The sequence below is a fragment of the Odocoileus virginianus genome, chromosome 1 (genome assembly GCF_023699985.2).
Source record: "Odocoileus virginianus isolate 20LAN1187 ecotype Illinois chromosome 1, Ovbor_1.2, whole genome shotgun sequence".
In the NCBI taxonomy this organism is placed as follows: Eukaryota; Metazoa; Chordata; class Mammalia; order Artiodactyla; family Cervidae; genus Odocoileus; species Odocoileus virginianus.
Window position 1 is genome coordinate 16788352 of NC_069674.1, and position 25921 is coordinate 16814272.

The 25921-nt window shown below is 45.3% G+C and overlaps 1 protein-coding gene across 1 annotated transcript in view; it reads left to right on the forward strand.

Moving 5' to 3' along the window:
- The window catches only part of CREB3L2 (cAMP responsive element binding protein 3 like 2), a 128845-nt gene that overhangs the window by 88351 nt on the left and 14573 nt on the right, over positions 1-25921 (forward strand). Inside the window, exons 3-8 of the mRNA XM_020910861.2 lie at positions 5972-6147; positions 7590-7677; positions 12375-12559; positions 14563-14709; positions 15855-15913; positions 17658-17726. Coding sequence (XP_020766520.2) covers positions 5972-6147; positions 7590-7677; positions 12375-12559; positions 14563-14709; positions 15855-15913; positions 17658-17726 — 724 coding nt within the window. The remainder of the gene's footprint in view (positions 1-5971; positions 6148-7589; positions 7678-12374; positions 12560-14562; positions 14710-15854; positions 15914-17657; positions 17727-25921) is intronic.

Sequence of the window (25921 nt, forward strand, 5' to 3'; positions counted from 1 at the left end):
CAAACTTCTTACTGGCTGACCTTCTTCACCTGAAGTCATTTATTTTATGATTTAACTGGTAGATCGGATCAATCTACAAATACTTATTGATATGGTTTACAGTTGGTGGTTTAGAGGGATTATTATGGGAATGTGGTTCAGCTATTGTGTTGCCATAGGTTCTGATGTGATGGATTTAATTTCTTGTGTATATTGATACTTTCAGCAGTGTTATATCAGCCAGCTATATTCCTGAAAAACAAACCACTCCTAAACTCATTAGCTTTTGTAAAAAAAATTTTTATTGGAGTGTGGTTGTTTTACAATGTTATGTTAGTTTCTGCTGTACAACAAGTGAATCAGATACTGAGTCACTCAGGCCCCTCCGTTCAGGGGATTTTCCAGGCAAGGGTACTGGAGTGGGTTGCTATTTCCTTCTCCAGGGGATCTTCCCTGACCCAGGAATCGAACCCTGGTCTCCCGCATTGTGGGCAGGCGCTTTGCCCTCTAAGCCACCAGGGAAGTCTGAATCAACTATAGGTATACACACATCTCCTCTTTTTTTGGATTTCCTTCCCATTTAGGTCACCACAGAGCACTGTATACAATCCCCTGTGCTATACAGTAGGTTCTCATTAGTGATTTATTTTATATATTGGTGACTCAGATGGTAAAGAATCCACCTGCAGTGCAGGAGACCTGGGTTTGATCCCTGGGTCTGGGAAGATCCCCTGGAGAAGGGCATGGCAACCCACTCCAGTATTCTTGCCTGGGGAATCCCCATGGACAGGGGAGCCTGGTGGACTGCAAGCCCATGGGGTCACAAAGAGCTGGACAGGACTGAGCGACTAAATACACAGCACACATATCAATAGTTTATATATGTCAATCTCCCAATTCATGGCACTCCTTTTTGTCCTTGGTATCCATACATCTGTTCTCTCCATCTATATCTCTATCTAAACTCCTTAGCTTTGACAACAATCATTTATTATTATAGTTCACACGGTTGTGCCTTGACTAGAGGTTGGCTCATTTAGGTGAGGTTAGGGGCAATGACTGGTTTTACTGGTTTCATCTAGATCTACTCACATGTCTAAGGCTGAGAGTTGGCTGATTTTGGCCAGGCTTATCTGGGGACAATTCTGTTTTATGTGTCTGTCCTCCTGGGATCGGTAGATTGTCCTAGCACATCCGTCTCACTGTGATGGCACAGGCACAAATGTGTGAGTTCAGTTGTGCATTTCAAGACTCCACTTGTGTTAGGAAGCTCATATCCTTTTAGCCAGAGCAAGGCAGGTGGTCAATCTTAGGATGGGAATTAGTCCCCAGTGGGAGGGCACTACCAGATTACATGGCAGAGGACATGGATAAAGGGACAAATGAAGAACTGTGGAGCCAATTATGTGATTTATAACATATGTTAAGGTGCTCACTGACTCTAAGTCAAGGGGCTCTGAATGGGCCCCTTGACACACTAAGGCTTCTAGTAATTACTGTTTTGAGGTATAAAGTAGAGCAGGCAGAAGCAGGCCATGTCCATGTGCAGTCATCCAGGGATGATAATATTCCCCGTATAGGAAATTTAGAAATAGTATGAAATTGGGGGAAAAAATTATTCATGTTCTGAGTTATTCTCCAGAGATCATTCTATCACTTTCCTCATTGAAGGTGAAGTTGCTCAGTCGTGTCCGACTCTTTGCGACCCCATGGACTAATGTAGCCCACCAGGCTCCTCCATCCATGGGATTCTCCAGGCAAGAATACTGGAGTGGGTTGCCATTTCCTTCTCCAATGCATGAAAGTGAAAAGTGAAAGTGAAGTCACTTAGTTGTGTCCAACTCCTAGCGACCCCATGGACTGCAGCCTACAAGGCTCCTCCGTTCATGGGATTTTCCAGGCAAGAGTACTGGAGTGGGTTGCCATTGCCTTCTCCTCCATTGTATGAGTACACCCTAAGTCATTAACCTTGCCCTTCCTTTTTACTGTTTTGGTTACTTTCAGTGTCTTGTGATAATAAATAATGCTGCAATGAGCATATTTATGCAAAAATGTTTATGTGTTTACTTGTTTCTTTCATGGATCAAGAGACCTGAATTTTGCCACTCATTTGCTATGTGGTCTAGACCTGCATGTTAGGTTCCTCATTGTGAGATCACATATCGAGCTTGATGGCCTTAAACTTCTTTCTAATTCAAAAAAATATCTTTCAAGGGAGAGTAATAAATTGCTGGTTTGAACTGGAAGCAGGCAGACAACTCCAGCTGTTTGTCACCAAAAAGCTCAGGAGAGGAGTGGAAGCTTCTTTGGGCTTCTTTCTTGGAAGAGTTCAGGGAAAGTTTTGTTTCCTGGTTCACATAATTATTGTTTGTCCTTCAGTCTCCATCTCTGATACAACAAAGATTATATTTACATAATTTTTTTTTAAAATAAGAGTGTAGGGCACTAAGCATTAAGAATATAAACTATCTTGACCTACTTAATGGATGTGTGCTTTGAGAATGGTTTAGCTTATTGGAAGAACTGACTTCATGACCTGTCTTCATTTTGCTTGTCATTTTGTTTATTTTTAAATAATTTTATTTATTTATTTACATTTGGCTGTACTGGGTTTTCATTTCTGCACGGGCTTTTCTCTAGTTATGGTGAGCTGGGGTAACCCTCTAGCTGCGGTGTGCGGGCTTCTCTTGCTGTGGAGCATGAGCTCTGTGGCACATGGTCTTAAGTAGTTGTGGTTCCCTGTCTCTAGAGCACGGGCTTAATAGCTGTGGCACATGGGCTTAGTTGCTCTGCGGCATGCTCAATCTTCACTGATCAGGGATCAAACCCATGTTTCCTGCACTGGCAGGCGGATTCTTTAGCCACCAGGGAAGGTGCACTTATAATTTTGTCTTTGCTTTTTGTATTTATGTTTGTCTTTTCTTTTGTGCCTTGTGATTTACCTGTCATCACAGTGATCATAACTGCACACCCATGGGGTCTGGCCTTATTTCACCATTTCCTGGTAACTGCATGTGACCTTTTTCTCAGTGATGCCTTAGTGTTTATTTTCATATGTACCGAGGCTGTGTTTCATCTTGCTGTCTCTCTTCCAGCCTCTGCTAGGGATAAATATTGCTCAGTGTGGACAGGCAGTAAGTGCTGACAGATGGAGGTATGAACACATCACTGCTGAGTGGAGAAAGTGTGATCTACGCTCTCTCTGTCTCTCTAGCTGCTTCCCACATCGGTCCTGAGCCTGTCCTCCTTGCAGCTGACAGACTCCCCATTCCTAAACTCCTCCTGAGAGCAGTGTTAGAAACTTTATTTGGGACTTCCTGGTGGTACAGTGGATAGGAATCCGCCTGCCAATGCAGGGGACACAGGTTCAATCCCTGGCCTGGGGAGATTCTGTATGCTGTGGAGCAACTACGCCCATGTGCCGCAGCTACTGAGCCTGCGGGCCCTAGAGCCTGTGCTCCTCAACAAGAGAAGCCACTGCAATGAGAAGCCTTTGCACCACGACTGGAAAGTAGCTCATGTACACTGCAACTTGAGAAAGCCCACACGCAGCAATGAAGACCCAGTGCAGCCAAAAATAAAAATACATTAAAAAAAAAAAGATACTTGGTTTGGCTCCTCATCCAGTTGCCCTCGCTGCCCCCAAGCTGAGCTGGGGCGCCCATCTGGCCAGCAGGACTCTGCATCCAGTACAGTGTGGTCTCCATCCTCTGACCGCCTTCAAGAGGCCTTTTGTTTCCTGCCCCTCCTGCTCAGCCAGGATGTGGTCCCCAATCCCCTGGGAATGATGGGACTCCTCCACCACCCCAGAGTGCTCAGCAGCTCCGGAAAACCAGCTCTAAAAGTGAAGCGTCGTCAACCAACTGAAACCTCGCCCATCTTTATTTTACCCAAGGAAATATTAGTACTTTGGGGATGGAATATTTAATCGAGTCAGTTATAAATTGGATTTGGGGGAAAATCATTTTCCTTGATGCAGATGAATCTAACTTTCCTTTGAAGGAAGTTACTTATGAAATACAACCTTAATCACTGCAAGCTGTAGCTTTTGGCTTCCTTGCCCACTCTTCCACTGCCCCTTGATGGTTGAGTGATGTGATGTCCATGTACCTTTTCATAAGAAAACTTGAGTTCTACTCTTGAGTGTGAAATAATTCATAATGTGAATGACTTTGCTGCCCTCTACGATAACAGTTCACGAGGGTGTGAATGTATATGTACATTTTAATAAAACAAGGGAGCATATCTTGGCTTTATTTCAGTCTCGTTTTAGTTAACTGGCGTCGGGTGAGGAATGCTGACTCTGGGAATCTCTGACTTGTTTTCTCTTGTTCTGCACCTGCTTGCAGCCTCCTTGCTATCCCCTGCCCTGCCCTGCCCGCTTCTTTTCCAGGGCTGCGCTGAGGTACCTGCTCTCAAGTAATTTGATAGAAGTGCAGGGTACCGTGCGGGCTCCTGGGAGAATGTTGCTGAGTGATGGAGGTGCTTCTGTCCCATCGCTGCTGTTCCTCTGTGGCAATCCCCAGGCCTGTGATCATCGCGAAAGCCAGAGGCCAAGACAAGACTCGGCAAGGGGCCGCTCTTCCCTCTGGATTTCATGCATTTCAGCAACATGTTTTACACACTCTGAAGTTTCTGAGTGGGCTAAGTACAGTTCTGGAAGTCTAGGGCAGGTATAAGGCTTAAGTGAGCTTGTAGGGAAGCAGACTGGGACCAGCAATGGGGAGTGAAAAGAAAAAAAGAAACAGATAAGCATCCACTGGGGAGAAGGGCAGAGACCTTCTAACCGTTGTCTCTGGTCCTGTCTCCTGAGACCCTGGTTGCAGTCATTCACTCTTTCCTTCTTATTTGTATTTTTTAATTGTAGAATTGGCCAAGAAGTTTGTTGGGGTTTTTCTGCAAGATGTTATGGAAAAACCCAAACAAACATTTTGGCCAACCCTATATATATATATATATATATATATATATATTTCTTTCTTTCTTTTTTTAATGTAGTTGCTTTACAATGTAGTGTTCATTTCAGCTGTACAGCAAAGTGGATCAGTCACATGTATACATGTAACTCCTCTTCCTTGGATTTCCCTTCCATTTAGGTCAGCACAGAGTATTGAGTAGAGTTCCCTGCTCTATGCAGTAGATTCTCGTTAGTTATCTGTTTAATACATGGTAGTGTATATGTGCCAATCCCAATTTCCTGATCCATCCCCCCTCTTCTTTCATATTTTTAGATGTACTCCTTTATTTATGAATAGATATTAGATTCATTTGGTTTGAAAACCAAAAACTATAGAACACTACACACTGAAATTGTCCCTTTTATCCTGTTCCCCATCCTCCCAGTCTCCTTCCCACGGTGCCCAGGGAGCTTAGTTTCTTTCATATGCTTGCTTCGCTTCAGAGTTGCCTTAGGCGTCCTTACACTCAAGTGAATGAAAGCATAGATTCTTACTCTGCCGGTCGTTTGTTCATCCATTGATCTCCTCTCTCATAGTCTCATTTTATTTCTTTTAATTCTACTCTCAATAATTACTTTTTTATGAATCTGTCATAGTTTTGGTTGTGCTGGGTCTTTGCTGCTGCGTGCGGGCTTTCTCTAGTTGCGGAGCACAGAGGCTGCCCTCTGGCTGCGGTGTGAGAGCTTCTCATCGCGGTGTCTTCCCTTGTGGAGCACAGGCTCTAGGCACACAGGCCTCAGCGATCGCCGCACATGGGCTCAGCAGTAGAGGTTCTCAGGCTCTAGAGCACAGGCTCAGTAGCTGTGGCTCGGGGGCCTAGTTGCCCCGAGGCACGTGGGATCTTCCTGGACCAGGGATCAAACCCATGTCCCCTGCATCGGCAGGTGGATTCTTATCCACTGAGGCGCCAGAGAAGTCCCTCAATCACTCTTTGTTGGAGGTTTTTTTGAGGAGAAAGGTCGGTGGTCACTTGTTTTACTTCTTCCTGATGCCCTCAGCAGATTTCACGCAGTGTGCTTGTCTTTTTCCCACAGAGGAGGTGGAGAGTGAGAAATGGTACCTGTCTCCAGACTTCCCACCAGCAACCATCAAGACAGAGCCCATCACGGACGAGCCACCCTCAGGTCTTGTCCCCTCTGTCACGCTGACCATCACCGCCATTTCTACCCCGTTTGACAAGGAGGAGCCCCCTCTGGAAATGAACGCTGGGGTAAAGTCACTTCTCTTCCATAAAAACAGATTGGATCAAGAGATAACAGATCCTCATCCTCCAAAAAGGCATTTAATCTTTTTGGAGCCAGTGGTTGGATATGTAACTATATATATATGTAAAAATGCATTTATGTCTATATCCAGAGCATGTCGTTTTGGGGTCAGCATTGGTTGTATCACTTCCTTTAAAGGCATTGTCCAAAAAAACTGGTAGCAAGTCTCATTTCAGTTTTTCTGTGAATGCTATTACAGAATTGAAAAAGTTCAGGGATATCCATGTTGGAAAAAAATTCTCCCTGGAATTGATTTTTAAGCCAGTGGAAAGGGAGTGGTTACAGCGATGGTGCTATTCATAGCTTTCTGGGCTGCGGCAACAAGGAATGCTTGTTCCTGTGTCATGCTTTATTTTCCTAGTGCTGTGCCCTGAATTCAGGGGTTTCCCAGCTACCAGTTCTTATTGTATTACCTGTAGAAAATGTAAGAAATTGGGAGTTGCTCAGTTCCATGCCTATAGCAAGTAGGATTTAGTTTTACTCCACCTTCTCTTTAGGTATTTTGATGTCTGGTGATGGACCAGGGTGATACTTGTACATCTTCTTCTGGATATTTGGAATCCAGTCCTAACTTTCCTTATGCTCAAAGCCACAGGTTATATTACAGTGACTCCACTGACATTCTCTAAGTCGTTTCTTCTCTGAGCGAGGTAGAAGAGTCCGGGAAAAGGTAACACAGCAGTGACGGCACCAAGACTTGGCTGCATCCTCACCCCTTGTGCTGTTTACCTTCCATCCATGGGGGAGATGAGGGCAGATGAAGATGAGGCAGACAGAGCACCTCTATGCTGCCCTCCATAATTCCTTTCTCAAAAGCTACCTGAGTCTGTTTATAGAACGAGGCTTCTGGAGTCTATTAGTCTCCTTGCTCTATGAGATTTTAGTTTGGATTTTATGCAGTCACTAAGAAAGGTGAGAGCCATGGCCTTGCTCTCATGCGTGGGCCAGATAGCTTTCCTCCTTTCCCTACCCAGTGTTTTCATGGTGATGTGCTGTCGGTTGTCAGGAACCTGGAGAGAACGCATGCAGCTGGATTCACAGTTCCTCCTGCTGGAGGCCCGTGACCCTTTAGGAATGTGCCAGACTAGTTTTGTGGTAAAGTGCCTTTACAGTACCATAGATGCAATAGAATGAAGCACTGACAAGTGAGCCCTGGGTTGTTCGTTTGAGAATTCTGAGGGTTCCATCACCTGTACTGCCAGGTTTGGCAATGGGGAGGGTTAAGGACTAAAATACCTCCCGGTCCAAGAAGCAGCCTGTGTTCAGCCAGGCCTCACCAGCCCTAGCACAGCCCTAGGAGGGAGACAGAATGACGAATAGATCCCCGGGGTATTGCTTCGGGTTTGTTATTGGCTTTTAAAAACTGTGTTTGAATTTCTTTCTTTAGGTTGATTCCTCATGCCAGACCATTATTCCTAAGATTAAGCTGGAGCCTCATGAAGTGGATCAGTTCCTAAACTTCTCTCCCAAGGAAGGTCTGTCTCCTCTCCCCTTTGGATTAACAGGCGTGGGTGAGCCACCCAGGGAAGGTGGGGGCTGTTGATTGTACTGAAGGTAGAGCTTGTTTTATGAAATAGCTGTTCTTGACTCTAAATACAAACTTTGAAAGCTAAATTGTATTTTCCCATATATGTGTATGCTTAATTTTCAAGTAAATCTTAAACTTTTACTCCAAGCCAGGGTGACTTTACAACAAGTTTATAGACTCTTGTGACTCAGGTGCTGACAAGGGAACATGGGAACCCCTGCCCTCAAGCCATCCTATGAATAAAAGCCAGCTCCCTGCCCTGGCGTGATGATCAGTACAGACCTAATGGGCATTGACAAAGCCAACTTGCCGGCTTAAAACAAACTCTAATTTTAAACCCTGTGTGAAGTGGATTCACAGTTTATCTGTCTGGCAATTCAGTATTTTTAAATGTTGATTTTCAGGTGGCTCAGCTGGTAGAAAATCTGCCTGCAATATAGGAAATGAAGGTTCAATCTCTGAGTCAGGAAGATCCTCTGGAAAAGGGAATGACAACCCACTCCAGTATTCTTGCCTGGGAAATCCCATGAACAAAGGAGCCTGGTGGGCTGCAGTTCCATGGAGTCATGAGAGTTGGACATGACTTAGCAACTAAACCACCACCAATCACCACCACTCCTTTATTCCTGCATCTCTTCAGGCATCTTGCATCTATTTAGAAATAAGTGGTGTCAATACTTGAAATGGTCACACTCTCACTTTTTTCTTTTCCTGTGTCAGTTTTTTCTTTGTCCCCTGTGAAGCCCATGGGTAGGAATTCTGAATGCAGACCCCTAAGTCTCATAGAGTCTAGGAAGCTCTCCCAGCCTTTTTAATTGATATACTTTACCCAGCTCCTTAATTCAGTGCCTTAAGACACACCATCCCCTCCCTTTTTATTTATACTTTCAGCCCATGGTTAGAAGGACAGCTCATCGATGTGATCAACAAATAAGAAACTAGTATATGTGCTTGTCATGGGAAAGGTATCCATGCTATGGGGTGGACATAATATGCAGATGTTACAATATATAGGAGCAATGCTCACATAAACAAAAGTCTACTTCATGCCACCAGAAACATACTCATAATTTATCTGTGACACTTCAATCAAGGTTGGCACTTACCTTTGTCATCAGTAAAGAAAGGATTCAATTATTTTTTTTATATTTTTTGGCCATACAGCACAGCATATGGGGTCTTAGTTCCCTGACCAGGGATTGAATCCACACTCCTTATATTGGAAGTGTGGAGTCTTAACCACTGGACTGCCAGGGAAGTCCCAGGATTCAGTTTTTATAATTAGTAATACTGATTAAAATCCATATTGAGACAATATTTATTTTCATCGAGTGATACACATTTTAGTGCTTTTTGGCTTTAAAGAAAGTCATTCCTTTCATTTTTGTGACACTGGTTACAACTGTCAAATACATTTTGCTCTTTCAATCTGTGTTGCCATATGCTTCTGAAAATGTCATCACCGTACCAGTGAACCCCGTAGTGGCTTCAGAATCTCCGATCTCTAGAGGAGAAAAGTTTCAGGGTCATTCCTTGAAATGGCCATCTTTCCTCATTATCCTAGATAAAGAGGGAGGAGGAAATTCAATATCCTTGAATGCAGCGGGGCTTCTAGGCAAAGTGGCTTCTTGTCCCCACCCCATCAGGAAGTAACCCAAGAACCACATTTCAAGTGAATTTAGAAATCTGATACTGAGGTGCTTGTGACCAGGGCAGTAGCTCTCAATAAGTGTGTAAGAGGCGATTCAAGTTTGCTTCACTTTTCCTGCCGTACCATTTCCATTTTTTTTTGGTGGAGCATCTTCTTCTTGGAAAGGAGAAAAGTAGAAGAATACTTTGGACTGTGCCCAGCCCAGAGAAGTAAGCTCTGGTACTCTTGACTAATTCTCTAGACTAATAGCTCTGCATGGCAGACACCAGGAGCCCCTGTGAGGTTTTTCTGCTCCTGGGTTTTGTTTTGCCTTTGTTTCTTATTTGCTTGTTTGTTTACCATGGCTAAAAGATAAACATTGTTAAAATTCAGTTCAGTAGCTCAGTCATGTCTGACTCTTTGTGATCCCATGGACTGCAGCATGCCAGGCTTCCCTGTCTATCACCAACTCCCAGAGCTTGCTCAAGCTCATGTCCATTGAGTCGCTGATGCCATCCAACCATCTCATCCTCTGTTGTCCCCTTCTCCTCCTGCCTTCAATCTTTCTCAGCATCAGGGTCTTTTCCAATGAGTCAGTTCTTCCCATCAGGTGGCCAAAGTATTGGAGCTTCAGCTTTACCATCAGTCCTTGCAATGAATATTCAGGACTGATTTCCTTTAGGATTAACTAGTTTGATGTCCTTGCAGTCCGAGGGAAAAATTGTTAAAAGATAAACTCTAAAAAATTAAAAATTTCAAGTGCTTATTTGAGCAAAAAATTAATTAGACTTTTCAGCGCCAAACTGGTTAAAAGTTTCCACTGACAAGAGCTGGGGGGAGATTTTATAAAGAGAACGTGGAAGCAAAGTAAGGAGATTATTGATTGGCTCTAACTTAAAACTTAGTTGGCTGTTTGTGACCAGTTGTCCTTAGATTCCAGCCTGGTAACCTTGAAGCATTTACAGGTTTGGATTTTGGTTTGCCTGTGTAAGTGGCTAGAGCACTGGAGACACCCCAGGGTAACAGCTTCCTTGCTTATTAATTGACCTGACACTGCAGAGTCCCGTAGGTCATCATCGTGTTGGGGAAACCTTACTTAACACTCTTAGGACTCCTTTCTAGGTGAACACATATTTAAGATGCCTACCTACCCTCCTTAGCTGCCTGGAAGCATTGGCCGAAGAGTTGACAATAGAGATGTATGGGATTGTTTTAGAATATTCTTTAGCTTTAGGAGTGCCTGTGTACTCTAAAAAACGAGGGAACTCTATGGCAGGGTAGGTTAGAAAGAGAAAAGAGACAGGTTAGCACAAGAAAGAAAGAGGAAAAAGTATGTGCTGTGAGTAGGGGTGGGACAAAGTGGGGAGGTGACTGAGAGAGATGCATCACCTGTGATTCCCTGGGACAGTCGGTGTTTCAGTGAGCAGAAGAGCCCCATGCTTCCAGCTTCTCACCTCCAAAGGCAGCTCTGGGGGTGCTTTTTCTGAGGTGGGTAGCTGTGTCTCAGAAAGGCTCCTTCCATCTACAGTATCAGGCAGGAGGCCTTTCCACGGCCCCAGGCTGTTCTCTGGTCAAGCAAGTCCAGGTGTGTATGTGCCGTCCCCCCCCCCCCCCCCCCCGCCCCTGCCCCTGGGCTCCTTGCCCAGTTCAGAGCCACTGCACTCAGGGCTCTGTTGTCCTGGGGGTCCCAGGAGGGGTGCAGGGTGAAAGGCTTACCCAGGGTCGCGTCCCTTGGCTTAGTAACGGCTGTCAAGGTATTCCAGTGCAATGTGAAGATTTGCAGATCAGAAAAAGAGTGAGACCCCCCAAAGCCCGTTTGTCAGGTTGAACTCAGAGAGGATTCTTCCTTTGGAACCCGTCTCGGCTGCCCTGGAGGTGCGTGAGCAGCACTGACCAAGGCTCCAAGGCCTGGCAGAGATGGGTGTCTCCCTGGGGAGAGGTGAGGGATGCTTGATGCTGGGGGACGTTGCGGGGAACACCTTCCTCCCCCCATTTATCTTCCAGTGCCTACTTTTCTATCCACAAATGGATTGGGTGTTATCTGAATCAAGAATGCCTGGCATCTGGCCTGTGGGCCCTGCCATGCACATTCCTGCAGAAACAAATGAGCTTTTCTCATACCATCATGGGCTCCTTGCTTCTGCTATTTCTTTTTTTTTAAGATCCTGATGCATTAACGTGGATTACAATCTAACTATGGAAACTATATGAAATGAAGAGAGGGAACGTTATGCCAGCATCATCCCTGCCTACTGTAATTTCCAGTGTCCCCATTTTGTCATAATTTTATTACTTCCTTACGTATTTTCCTGAGTTTCTTTATGTAGTTACAAGCAAATAGGGTCTGTATTCTCTTTCTCTCCTTTTTCGTACAAAAGGAAGGCTACTTTATACGCTGTCTTGCACCTTGATTTATTTCTCTCACCTATAGGTTGAGACCAGCACACAGTTATGTCACATCTACTGAAACCCCTATTGACCAAAGTAAAACTGAAAAATTCAGTCCAAAAATTTATCCACAACATGCTGTGCTAAGTCGCTCATTTGTGTCCAACTCTTTGCGAACCCATGGACTACAGCCCGCCAGGGTCCTCTGTCCATGGGATTCTCCAGGCAAGAATACTGGAGTGGGTTGCCAGGTCCCCCTCCAGGGGATCTTCCCAACCCAGGGATCGAACTGAGGTCTTCTGCATCGCAGGCGGATTCTTTACCAACTGAGCCACCAGGGAAGCCCATTATCCATAATAAAGCCAGAAAAATCAAGCCAAGAAGGCACCTGCCTGAGACTGTATCAAGAACTGCAAAGTTAGAACCCAGTAATTCAACCTACTGTTTTTCAAAAGAACCTTTTAAATTTCACCTTAATGGGACATGTTGGAGGCCGTTCCATGTCCACTCAGAGAGATTCCTCATCCATTTGTTTAACTGTCCTGGGTTGGATGTTGGATGTTTAAGTGCCCCCACGTCCTGCTTCGTTGCTCCCTGATGGATGCAATCCGTTCTTTTCCCCTCAGCCTCTGTGGACCACCTGCACTTACCGCCCACTCCTCCCAGCAGCCACAGCAGCGACTCCGAGGGCAGCCTGAGCCCCAGCCCGCGCCTGCACCCCTTTGGCCTTCCGCAGACCCACAGCCCCGCCAGGGCCCCGGCACGGGCTCCCTCAGCGCTGGCCAGCTCCCCACTCCTCACTGCTCCTCATGTGAGTGTCCCCGCATCCCTGCAACCCGATCCCCCCATCCTGTCATTTGGAGCTTCACCCAGTGTGGCTGCCATTCAGAGCCACTTGGCTTTTCTTCCTGTGGGAAGTTTTCAGTCTAATTGCTAAAGCTGGGGGATGACAGACTTAGAGAACATTTTCTAAAAACTGCCTGTGATCTCATCGTGCTAACACATTCTTTTCCTTTTCTGTGCATGCTTCCGGTTTTTATTCATGTGCTTATTTTTCATAGCTACAACCATGAGGAATAAAAATGTTGTCATTCTCAAAATTGTATCACAAATATTTATTGTCAACTTAGGCAGTCTTTGTGACCTAGGATAGGAAATGGCTTATTTTTTAAATAAACAATCTTCGATGAACTGAAAAATTGCTCTGAGATTAAACATTTTGATGTCTAAAGCACAAGCATATAATTTAACCCTTTTGTCTGTAGTTCAGCTCTTAACACAGTGACTCAGGGTGGAACTCATGAGTCATTATTCATCCCTCACATATATAATTTCTCCAAATAAGAAATAGGGATATATAATTAATTTTGCATTATTCTGAATAGTCAATTGATTTATCTGAGGCTTTAAAAATCAGTCAACCTTACTGAGTTTATAATATCACATAGAGCAAATTTGAATGGAGTGAGATATGTAAAAATTTTAGAAGAGCTGTCTATCAATTAGCATAACTTTGAAAAGTTGAATGCAGTCTGTCTCAGAAACTCAGCAAGTTCCTAGATCTATGGCCATGTTCTTATTTATCACTATTACTGAGGGCCAGTGGGTTACCTCTTTCCACTCCATCTTTACCTTCTCACCATTAACCCTTCACTCTTTTGATTACTGAAATAGTATTCATTCTATGGGTCTGTGGGTCCTGCCACAATGATTTCATTCTACATGGTCATGGATGAAATCCTCCCCATGTCAGACCTTGGTTCAGCATCAGTGCTGTGTTTCCCTACTATCTGTTGGCATCAAGCCCGCATACCTCTGCTGGGTACTAACACCCTCTGTATGTGCCCAACCTGCAACAGCTTCAAGAACTCACCCCCTCCAGGCAGAGTGGCTTCTTCTGTTACTCTTTACAAGGCTGCCTTTTGTTGGAAAGTCCTTCCCTGTGTAAATTACCCCTTCTTTCAGGAGGCCCAGTTCAAGTCTTATCTGCTACCCTAAGCCTTCCCTTATCGCATAGACTCACACAAGTGTTCCCTTTCTTCATATTATTAATGCACCTGGAGTGAATATCACAGTCTAGCATTTAATTGCTCTCGTTCTTTCACATGTTTCAATTCAGTCTTGGGCTCATTAGCTACTTAAGAGACAGAGTTCGTTTTAATTCCTCCATGCATTTAACACAGAGCTAATATGCAATCGGTACTCGGTTTATTGACTGATTGTAAACACATTGTCCTAGTATGGATGACATGGGATGAGCTAGAGTTGTCATCTCTGCTGACGATGGATCGTCTAGGACAGTGCTGACCGGAGACTATCGTGGAACAAGCCTGCCAGTGTGGCCCTGGGAGTCCTAACCCTCTAGCTGGGAATGGAGGTTGAGAAGCGGCTCCTAGTGCATAGAGAGCAGCTTGCAAAATGGCCTTTTCAGGAGAACAACAAACTTTCCACAGAGCTCCAAGTGAATTCCTCATCGCTCTGAGGACAGGAAACCTCCAGGGATGTAGGAAATGAATTCTATCCTTTAATTTCCATGTTTTAGCCAGTGGGGTACTTCGTGGGAAATAATGGGTGGAGGTTTCTTTACCTGTTCCCTTAAATTATAATCCTTGGGTTGTAACACTCACACGGGCATCTTTTCCATTTTTTTGCTTCCACTTCAGAGTGCCCATTTCTCACCCAAACAGATGGGCGTCCTTTTTCCTTAGTTGTTTGCAAGACATCATAACAGACCCTCCTTGCCCCTCAGGAGGCTTCCCTCCAGTGCGCCCGGCTGTTCCTTTTTGACCCTTTTCTGCTCCTTGGTCTGCACAGAAGCTGCAGGGATCAGGCCCCCTGGTCCTGACAGAGGAGGAGAAGAGGACCCTGATTGCCGAGGGCTATCCCATCCCCACCAAGTTGCCCCTGACGAAATCGGAGGAGAAGGCCCTGAAGAAAATCCGGAGAAAAATCAAGAATAAGGTGGGTCCATCAGATGCAGGCACTTCTGTGAGCAGTGATGTGAGCAGAACCAAGCCACGTGCCTGTCTTCCCTTCCTGGTGGCCAACACTGGCCTGGCCCTTGGTGTCAGGACCAAGGCTTGGCCCTGTCTTTCTCTAGCCCTGCCATCCATCTTCTGGTCAGTGGGCCCCCAAATCGGGTGTGCACACTCCATGATGCTCAAGATAATCTATTCAGGCATGGGAGGAAAATATTAGAACTCCAATTTATAGTTCAAAACATCTCAGCCTTTAAAATTTCCATTTTATGATATATACAATATTCCCCCCAGTAAGCATCTATACAATTTATAAATATTTATAAATTATAATATTATAACTAAATAAATATCAATACATTATGGGTGCTTGCTTAATTTTTTTCCTTGATAGATGTTTTTGTTAAGAAATTCTGCAGGCTCTTCTATACCTGGATCTAGCAGTTTCCTAGTCTTGGGCCACTATTGTGGGAATAAGGGGCACAGAGGTCCTGGGGCATGGCTAGGGTGTGGATAGAGCAGGAGGGAGCAGACTAAGAGGAAGAAGGAGAGGGCTTAGAGTCATAATTCTTCACCCACGTGCAGAACCACAAGGGAATTTTTGTGTAACTAACCCTGACTGGCTTATATTATGTATTACAGTGACCCAACTAGGTCCATAGAATTGAAATCATTTTTCTGAGACCATAGAAATGGTTCATGATGTACATGTTCTGGTCTGACTCCTGGACTAATGTCCTTCTCACTGGGGGCCTAGTTTGTTGGAAAGTAGATGAGAACATAGACCAGTTGAAACCAGAGGGGACAGAAGAGGTGATTAGTAGATGAGCCAGCAAGTTAAAGAAATGGGAAGTGGCCACGGAAGTGAGCAGGGCTCCTGTGATTTCTGTGCTCATGGCCTCCTGTCATATGGGTTTACTGCTATGTTGCTGTTGGTTGCTGAGTCGTGTCCAACTCTTTGCAACCCCACGGACTGCAGCATGCCAGGCTTCCCTGTCTTTCACTATCTCTGGAGTTTGCTCCAACTCATGTCTATTGAGTCAATGATGCCATCCCACTATCTCATCCTCTGTTGTCCCTTACTGATACAGCTGGAACATAATCCTTTCTTCTCCCCTTTCATTGCAGATTTCAGCCCAGGAAAGTAGGAGGAAGAAGAAAGAATACATGGACAGCTTGGAGAAAAAGTAAGCCTCCTGCCAAACTGGTTGTGTGTTTTGAGCAATTCACATAGAGCAATGTGAGTGCTGGGGGCCTCTGATTTCCATGACAAGGGGGTTCAGTTTCTCACCTGGCTCCCAGCGGAGGCTGTTGGTTTTTCAGCTGTGTTTTGCCTGCCACCTAGTGGTTTTTAGGGGAGAAGCTTATAAATCTAGTAAGAAAGAAAAGTACAACTTCCTTGGTGGCTCAGATAGTAAGGAATTCGCCTGCAATGCAGGACACCTGGGTTTGATCTCTGGGTTGGGAAGATCCCCTGGAGAAGGACATGGCTACCCACTCCAGTATTCTTGCCTGGAGAATCCCATGGACAAGAAAGCCTGGCGAGCTATAATCCATGGAGTCGCAAAGAGCCAGACTTGACTGAGCGACTAACACACTTCCACTTTCGATCTTAGTAGGCATTTGTACAGCACTGTTTGTTGGAAACCAAAGGTCTATAAGACCTTGAAGGTTTCATTTCAAATAAGCACAAATACAAAACCGTCATGCACATTCCTGGGCTCCTCAGAGGAGAGGTGCTGTTTTGGTAGAAAAGAATCCAGGGCTAATTAATCAATTACCCTTGGCCACACTCCCTTGCACACTAGACAAAGCAGCAGGGGATATAAGACAAGTTGGCGTTCTTTATTTTCTGTCTGCTATGATTCGTGTTATAGGTGAGTGTTTTTGCACAAAAACATTTGAAGATACCTTGTGTTATTCTGAATAGCCTGGAATATCAGGAGGGCTGTTGGAAAAACAAATTAAAAAACAATTTTGTATTACCCTAGAAAATAGTTCCCATCTGACAAGCTAATATCATTTTAAAATGGGAATGAGTCCCTGGATCTAGAAATGAATCTTTATGTATATCTGGTGAGAGGTTGGTGGATCCTGGCTGGTTTTTGAAGTTCCTACTGAAAGTCAGTGTTTCTTCCTCTTGATTTAGGTTTTGGTAATAAGAATTATTACCAGTCATTGTTGAGGTATCCAGCGTCAAGATGTTTCGATGAAAATCTCTTTATGGCCTCCTTGGGGCATGCCTCCTTGAGTACCTGGGTTCCTTATCCTGAGGTCCTAGGGTCTTGTCCTTTCCTCTCCCTCTGCCCCAAGCCCTGTCAGTCTTTCTGGCCAAGAGCACAGCTAGCAGAATTCAGTCCCCATAATATGGTGGGAGAAGTGTGATGAGCATTGAGAGCCATAGGGAAAAGTCAAGAGGAGTCAAGTCTGAAAAACCCTGTAAGAAGTTCGGGCTTCCCTGGTGGCTCAGATGGTGAAGAATCCACCTGCAGTGTGAGAGACCTGGGTTCAGTCCCTGGGTTGGGAAGATCCACTGGAGGAGGGCATGGCAACCCACTCCAGTGTTCTTGCCTGGAGAATCCCCACAGACAGAGGAGCCTGGCGGGCTACAGTCCATAGGGTTGCAAAGCGTCGGACATGACTGAGCAACTCAGCACAGCACATAAGAAGTTTACATGTGTATCATCCCTATTTCTTTCCCATTATTGAGCCATTTGTTACTAATCTCTTTCTCTGTCTCTCTTTTTTGTGTGTGTGTGTCCTCACCCTTTTCCGGAACTCAGGTTGGCCTAGCTCTCTTCCTGACCTCCCTAGAGTAGCTGCTTCTCTGTTTATTTTTTCTCTGAACCCCACCTGCCTCCATCCTAGCTCCTGACTTAGTGCTTGTTCCCCTGATAAACTCAGGGTTTCCTTTTTCTCTCTCCTCTGTAGGGTAGAGTCTTGTTCAACGGAGAACTTGGAGCTTCGGAAGAAGGTGGAGGTTCTGGAGAACACCAACAGGTGAGGGTCCCTGGAGTGAGGAGGCCTGATGGAAGGTGGGGAGAGAGAGGCAGATCAGAAAGGGAGCTGGGAAGAAAGCGGGGGAGATGCCATTGAAAAAGTAGTTGTCCTAGCGTGCTCAGGACAGCCATGCTCCATGCACCTGTTCCTGCCGCCTGTGTGCATGTGCACACACACACACGCATACATGTATGTGCATGTCCTTTACTTTGCCTCAAATGCATGAGATTGATGAAGAGGCTGACTCTGACAAGGGCTTTCATGAAGAGGGAGTTAAGGAAGAGTCTTGGAAGAGAATATGGTCAAGGAGTCTGATTCTCCTAAAAATGACATTAGACTTTATAGAGGTGGCTAAGGAGGGAGTGGCTACTTTGTTGTCACCCAATTTGAGTAAAATGAATTAGTGCTTATTAGTAAAAAAAGAAAGGAGAGAAAACTAAGTTTGTTTTTTTTAAAGTTTTTAATTGCTGTGTTTAAAAGTTAATTAATTGATTACATTTTAAGTCCATTTTGAAAAATCACTGTAGGACAGATGGATTCATGAGTTCATCTAGCACCTCCTGTGTCAGGTACTGTTTTCAGGACTTTATAGATATTAACTCATTTAACCTTCTGATGACCCTACGACATAGTCCTGTTACTATCCCTATTATAGAGAGGAGGTAATGGAGACTCAACAGGGAGGCCTGGGCGTGCTGCAGTCCATGGGGTCGCAAAGAGTCGGACACGACTGAGCGACTGAACTGAACTCAACAGAGACTCAGAAAGGTTAGGTGACTTGCCCAAGGTCACACAGTAAATGCCAGAGCTGCATCTGAAGGCAGGCAGCCTGGCCCTAGAGCCTTGATGAGCTTTATCCTGGGTCATGTTAAGGAATAGGGCTGAGATGGTGGTTGAGAAGTTTCATCATGTGTGTGTGTGTGTTCAGAGTCTGCTCATGCTTTGAAAATTAAAGTATTCATTAGTCAAGGGATCCTGTTGCCCTTAGCTGTTATAGATCCAACAATCCAAGCAGAGGAAAATTGACTTTTAGGTAAGCGAAATATTAATTCATCATTTTAAGGCTTAGCATTAATGCTTAATAATAATTTTGCAAATGTTAAGGGATCAGGGTAAATCTATTTGCATGTCATCTGATAATAGTGTAAAATTTGGCTCCCATTTCCTAAATCTTCATGGTCTATTGCTCAAACAGCAGGCTAATTGAGTCATCAGTTAAAAATACCATCAGTAGGAAAAGTGGACATTGTGACCCTGCTGGGTTTCTCTCTGCATTTCTGGGAACATGTGCTCATATGGCAGGTCAAGGACAGTCACCTCCAGCACTCTATAGACAAACAACGGAAGTAAGTAAATGTCACCAGCTCCATGTGATATCACCTTGATCCCCCATGCAGAGGAACTGGTTTCCAATGGTACTTCAGGGTTCCTGTTTCGCTGTTGTCTTTGGCCATTAGTCTCCTGAGGCTTCATCCCTTCTTATCTCCACCTTTATTCCTGCCAGAGTGGTTCTCTGGGTCCTAAACCCCCACCAGAGTCTGTATCCATTTTGTAAGCATCCTGAGCAGATACTAGTCCATCCTACCTCCTGTCTTAGCCATCGCTATTGCAAAGACACCATGTTCATGAGTGGGACAAATCCAGGCCATGAAATGGTGAAAAGGGAAAGAGGAATCCATCCAAGATAGAGGAGTTTGGTCCAGGTTGGGTCTTGTCTAGGGGTTCCGGATGTCAGGTCTTCCTGCAGCCACACGGGGGCAGCAGAGGCGCAAAGAGCATTGGGTGCTTGTGATGAGAAGGGTTCGCTGCCTGCCCCCTTTCCTGGGAAAGGGTCTCTCCTCCCCTCTCCAGGCTGACCCTGCTGTATCATATATTTTAAACCTAAAAAAGAAAACCTACACACATGTACTATATGCCCATTGTAAAAAAAAATTTAGAAAATACAGTTTAAAAAGAAAAGAAAATCCCCCCAAATCTTTTCACCCAAAGAAATGTTTACATTTTGAAATGGAATATTTTATATGTATGTACTTATGTTGTACATCCTCTTCTGTTAAGAACCTTTCCCATTTAACAGAAATCACTGGCCATATATTTTCATATCAGTTAATGTATTTCTACATAATTTTATTTCTGTCAAATTTTGATAAAGAGCTGTTATCTGCAGAGCGTGGACATAAAGTACATTTGATTATGTGTGTTTCAAGAACAATCTGTGCTTTGCCAATTGTTTTTATCTTTTAAAATAATAAAGTGTTAATTGCTTAGTCGTGCACAACTCTTTGTGACCTCGTGGACTGTAGCCTGCTAGGCTCCTCTGTCCATGGGATTCTCCAGGCAAGAATACTGGAGTGGGTTGCCATTTCCTTCTCCAGGGGATCTTCCTGATCCAGGGATCGAAACCAGGTCTCCAGCACTGAAGGTGGATTCTTTACTGTCTGAGCCATCAGAGAAGCCCTTTAAAATAATGGCCATGGCTATATTAATATGATGTCAATTATTGTACAATATGAGTTAGAGAGCCCCTGTATATCTGAGCTTGGGTCAGTATGTCTTGAGTTCTCCCTGAGAGCCAATGGTAGTTTTCCTTCTGTCTTTTTCACTGTGGGAGCTTTTGCCAGCAATTCAGCCTGCAGGAAATTCCACTGAAAAAGCAATCTATCTTGTGCGTATGGTGCTCTGCTTGCCCCTTGACTGGCAGGAGCTTCCACTGTGGCTCCCCCACAGGCCCCGTGTTCAGTCTCCTCCCTTAAACTCCTGGTAGACAACCAACCCTTTATGGTGAAAATGGTTAATACTTGATTAACCTGCCATCTTCCCACAAGTAATCTGATGAGGGGCCTCCTTGGTCACAGTCTCTCAGTCCAGCAGATTTTCGTGTGTTTTGGCTTGAGAAGCCAGGGTATAAAGCAAAGCTGCTCTTATGCAAACAGGGAAGGGCCTGCCTTCCCCCCGACTTCCTCTCCCTTCTGCTGCTGCTGCTGCCAAGAGCCTCTCCTTGCCCGGAGGACACCGCGGCCGGAGTGGCCAATGTGAACCTTGGCAGCCTCTGCCCTAAACTGGTCAGGAGGAGGTGGTGATGTGGGCCTAGGGTAGGGGGAGATGTTCGGACCCTTTATTCCCGGCACCAAGTGAGTGACCCAGTGTTTGAACTAAGTACATGGTGGGGCCCAGTTAACGCACACCTGCGTTTGTATCCTGTTCGTGCTTCTTATATTACCATCCTTTGGAGGTAGGTGGGCGGAGGCAGAAATGCTTACCAGACGTGGACAGGATCCTGGCTACCCAGAAGTGGGTGGGAGACCTGGGGTGCCGCTGTTTCATTTGGCATGACCTGGCAGGAAAGGCAAGTGGGTGCTTCGTTGTTGGCCAAACTAAAGAAAAACTGTACCTCTTTACATGTTACCACTTCCGTGCCCCACCGCACAAGGACGTGCATCGATCCAGATCAGAACGAGCACTCGAAGCCCGAGTCAGTCCTGAATCTTCGGGTAGAACTGGCCCCAGCAGCAGCCAGCTTAGCATGTTCCTGGCTTTGAGGTGAAAAGGCCCTTTTGCCCAAGCTCAGCAAGCTGGAAGGGGGTGGGGACAGGAGAGGAGACTTCTGCAGCCTTTCCCACAGGAACCTTGGGCAGCTGGAGCAGTGGGAAGACACCTTCACACTTGTCTGTAAGGTGATCTGCTAATCACCTGCCGCCAGGAAATGTGTGAGCCAGAGAGAGCTGGTTTCCCAGGGGGCCTTCTTTCCTGTGCTCCATCAGGAAATTCTTTTGCTTTTACAAAGTCCCGGCGAGACTGCGTGTGACGTGTCCTGGTCTTCCTTGCTTCTCATTTGTCTCCAAGCTGCATGAATCATTCTTGGGAGACCCTGCCTTCCCCCCACTTTATTGCCTTTTCTTCTGCACAGGTCATCTGACTAGCCCATTTGTTGTAGGCGTCTGTGGCTCAGTTTGCTCCGTTCATGTCTAATTTTGCCCTTGAACATCTATAGGGCTGATCTGTAGACTCATAGGAGCTTAGATGTGAGAGCTTGTTTGGAGGTTCTAGCTGGGGAGTGCAGCCACTCATATATTCTTAATTGAAGACTGGTCCTCCTCCATTGGAGATGGTCGTCCTCTTCGACTGAGCATGTATCTTTGAGAGGGTCTCACGTGGAGCGATGAGGGAGGAAGGGGACACCTGCCTAGCCAGCCAGATCATCTGAATCAACCCTGGCAATCAGTGGAGAGACAGATGTCGCAACCACTTCCGGATATGAGAGCCCTCATATCCAGAGCTCAGACTTGAAACATACTTTAGAGGTAATCTCATTTAACTGCTAATCACTTCATTTCACAGAGTGGGAAACTGCGGGCTGGTAAGGTTAAGGTCATCTAGATGTTTAGAGGTAAGACGGGAACTGGGACTCAGGCAGTTCGCTTTTCCACTGGTCCCTACCGCAATCACTCCTACCCCTGTTGTGCACTCTCTCCAAGGACCAGTGCCTTCCCCATCACAGCGCCAGCCTTGGATCCGAATGAGAGGGCCCAGCTCGGTATCCATGTTTTAGGGGGCCTGCTCCGGTTTCCCCTAGCACGCCCCTCCCGGTGGGATGAGGAGTCAGCAGGATCTAGGTGATATGTGTGTCTGGAGCTCTTAACCTGGCCCGGGGGGAGCTCGAGGGAGCAGGCCTTGGAGGTACCCGTGGGCAGTGTTTGCTGGCTGGGGCTAGGTGGGGTGAGGAGAGGCCTTAGGACATATGACATGGGATGTGGGCCTCGTTGATTCCCTTTCCCTGGACCTCACAGAAGTAAAGGATGTGCTTGTGCTGACCTGTATTTGTGTTGTTATCAGAAACAAGGATTCCTTAGTTTTCCTCTTTGATCTTCCTCTTAACTCTAGTCCTCCTCTCTGTCTCTGCTTTTCATGTTCTTTACAGGCTACATGCAATTCCTGAGAGAGGTCTTTCCAGCCAAGCCCACTGGGCTTTGATCGTGTTCTGCCTCTCCTGATTTGTTTGTTTAGCCACACAGTCATGTCCCTTTGCACCAGTTTTGTCTGCTGGCTCCCTCCGAGCTATTATGGTTTTCCATGTGTGATGTCTTCTCTTCTCCTCCACTGTCTGTAACCAGCTGGTCCCCGCTCCTGCTGTGCCCAGAGAGGCTGTTAGAGTGCTGACGAATGACCCGAGTCCAGGAATGACCCTCTGTAGACCTATATCTTGGTTTAAATCACTTTTCATTTCTCCATTATCTCTAACTTCTGGCTGTGTGAAGAGTATAAACTTTTTTTTTTTCAGGTGAAAACATTACAAACTTCAAAGGTTTGTTGATACAAGGCTGAGTTTCCCAGAGAGTTTAGAAAGGCATTTTAGTATGATTTCATGGTGAAGTTAGACATTCCTCAGCCCCAGAAAACATTCTAGAACTCTCTTTTTTGTGTTCTTGGGCAAGTAGATGAATATTTCAGAAGTGTCCCTTGGTCCCTGAAAAATAAAGCTCCTTGGAATGTGGCCATTGCACAGTGAGAAAAAGGAGACAACTTGTATTTTTAAAAATTAAGACCAGAACCCCATAAACCGCTTCTAAATGGTCATAAATAAATGAATGTTTATTCAGAGTTTAGGATTTTAGCAGAATGTGATTATCTTTTGTGTAAGAGTTTGCACCTTAGTATTTAAAAGTCTTTGGGGTAGTTCACGGAGAAGGCAATGGCACCCACTCCACTACTCTTGTCTGGAAAATCCCATGGAAGGAGGAGCCTGGTAGGCTGCAGTCCATGGGGTCGCGAAGAGTCGGACACAACTGAGCGACTTGACTTTCACTTTTCACTTTCATGCATTGGAGAACGAAATGGCAACCCACTCCAGTGCTCTTGCCTGGAGAATCCCAGGGACAGTGGAGCCTGGTGGGCTGCCGTCTATGGGGTCGCACAGAGTTGGACCCGACTGATGTGACTTAGCAGCAGCAGCAGCATTAGAAAATACATCAGTCACACCCCAGTTGTTTCCACAGCCCACGAATGATTCATGATTTGGAATTTAGAACTTACTGCCCTAAGTCGTTCCATAACGGTGTAAAAAAAGTTTCTTCATCGCCATGGGAGGCTGATGCGCCTGGAGTGGTTCACTCACACACACAAATGTGCGCGCACACATCCTAGCACGGCTGGTTTCACTTCTGAGAAAGACGTGTCACAGGATTTGATGGAAAGTGTGTTTATAGAGAGGACCTGGTTTGCAGCTCCTAGCACAGCAAGTAATTGGGCACCACCTGTTTACCCTTCTTCCTGGGTCCTAGTTTCTGACTCCAGTGGGAAATCAGATCCTAGAATGTTCAAAGCGTAAGATGCAGTCGCTGTATCCTTCTTGTTCTCTCTTGCTCCCTCCTCCCCTCACCCCCACTGTTTCTCTTAAATAATAGAAACAGAAGAAAACAAAATGAAACCAACTACAAGAAAACACATGAGGCTGTTGATGCATTTCCCAGTTTTTATGAGACTGTGTCTCACACTGTCGGCTACTTTTGAATGTTTTGCCCAATTTCCCTTGATCCATCTCCCAACATACAGGGTGATGCTTTATTTTGGGCGAGGCTGGCAGCTGCCTTCGACTGCTCTTTTCCTTGGAGCTGTGCGAGCGCAGCCGTAAAGTTTATTTTTACATCTCACCACAGGACAAAAATCCACATTCTCAATTGAGCTTTGGACAGTCCGATTTAACAAATTGTGAAAAATTTCTTGGCCCAGATAAACGTCTCTCTAAATTAAGACCTTGCTCCCGGAAGCCCAAGAATTCATTAAGCCATAATTAGCCATGATCACTGATGATTTAAAGTACAGTAATAAAGAAGTTTATACCGAGCTCTGAATGCACAGTTGGAGAGTCTGTCCTATGATTGACTTTCTATAGCTTTAGTTTTAAAATAATTCTTTCATTTCATCTGGGGCCTGCCTTTTCTCCAGCCAGCCCTTTATGGAAGCAGAAAAACAGCTGTCATCCGAGCTCCCAGTGCTGCAGGGCATGGCATCTGTCCCAGTGTAACCAGGGAAAGTATCACGTCATCTCAGACCAGCATATCAGCCCTGAAGTCCCAGGCTTTCCCATACAGAGACTCATCTGTCGTCAGAGGAAAGAAACAGCAAGCACTCTGCAAAGGTGTACTTGTTCCAGCAAAGCTAGAGTACCCCAGACAAGGATTCTCTCATTATTCTGTTAGCTGGTCAAGGGAATTACCTTTGACCATATTATTCAAGTCCTGAGTTTAGGCAGCAGTTCAGAGGACATTGCTAAACATTGAACTGCTGCCTAAACTCAGGGCTTAAGTAATAGGATTAAAAGCACACAGCCGTGGTACTGAGATCTAAATTCAGGTTTCTTGTCCTGAGAGCTCATCACCCTATTCTGGTAAATATTACTGACTTAGTAATTCTGATGGCACCCCACTCCAGTACTCTTGCCTGGAAAATCCCTTGGATGGAGGAGCCTGGTGGGCTGCGGTCAATGGGGTCACGAAGAGTCGGACACGACTGAGCGACTTCACTTTCACTTTTCTCTTTCACAAGTTGGAGAAGGAAATGGCAGCCCACTCCAGTGTTCTTGCCTGGAGAATCCCAGGGATGGGGGAGCCTGGTGGGCTGCCATCTATGGGATCACACAGAGTTGGACACGACTGAAGTGACTTAGCAGCAGCAGCAGTAATTCTGAAGCCATCTCATCAGCTCTCTTGGTATCCAGTGGAGGGAGAGGGCTTATAATTTCCATTTTCCTAACAAAGCTCAGGTTTGACTTCCTGATGCTTGACTTAGGCTAAGGAACACCCATTATTCTTTTATCCATCTCTTGCATTTTATCTTGTCATTTCCTGAGATCTGCCAAGAAATGTATATTTTACTTTATTGCTTTTATTTGTATCAACATCACTGAAACTTTGTTAGTATGTATCTCATTGCCATCAGAGACATTCTGGCCCTTCTGTCTCCAGTTTGGTCACTGATGAAAGTAATCTTTTCTTGTTTAGCAGTGGACACATCTCTTGACTGTGCTGTTGTCAAAATGATATTTTTTCAGGGGCCATGCCATGCAGCTTGCAGAATCTTAGTTCTTTGACCAGGGATCAAACTTAGGCCTCAACAGTGAAAGCACTGGGTCCTAACCACGCGACCACCAGAGAATTTCCTCAGTGTGACATTAATGTCATTGAATTTAAGAAAAATCT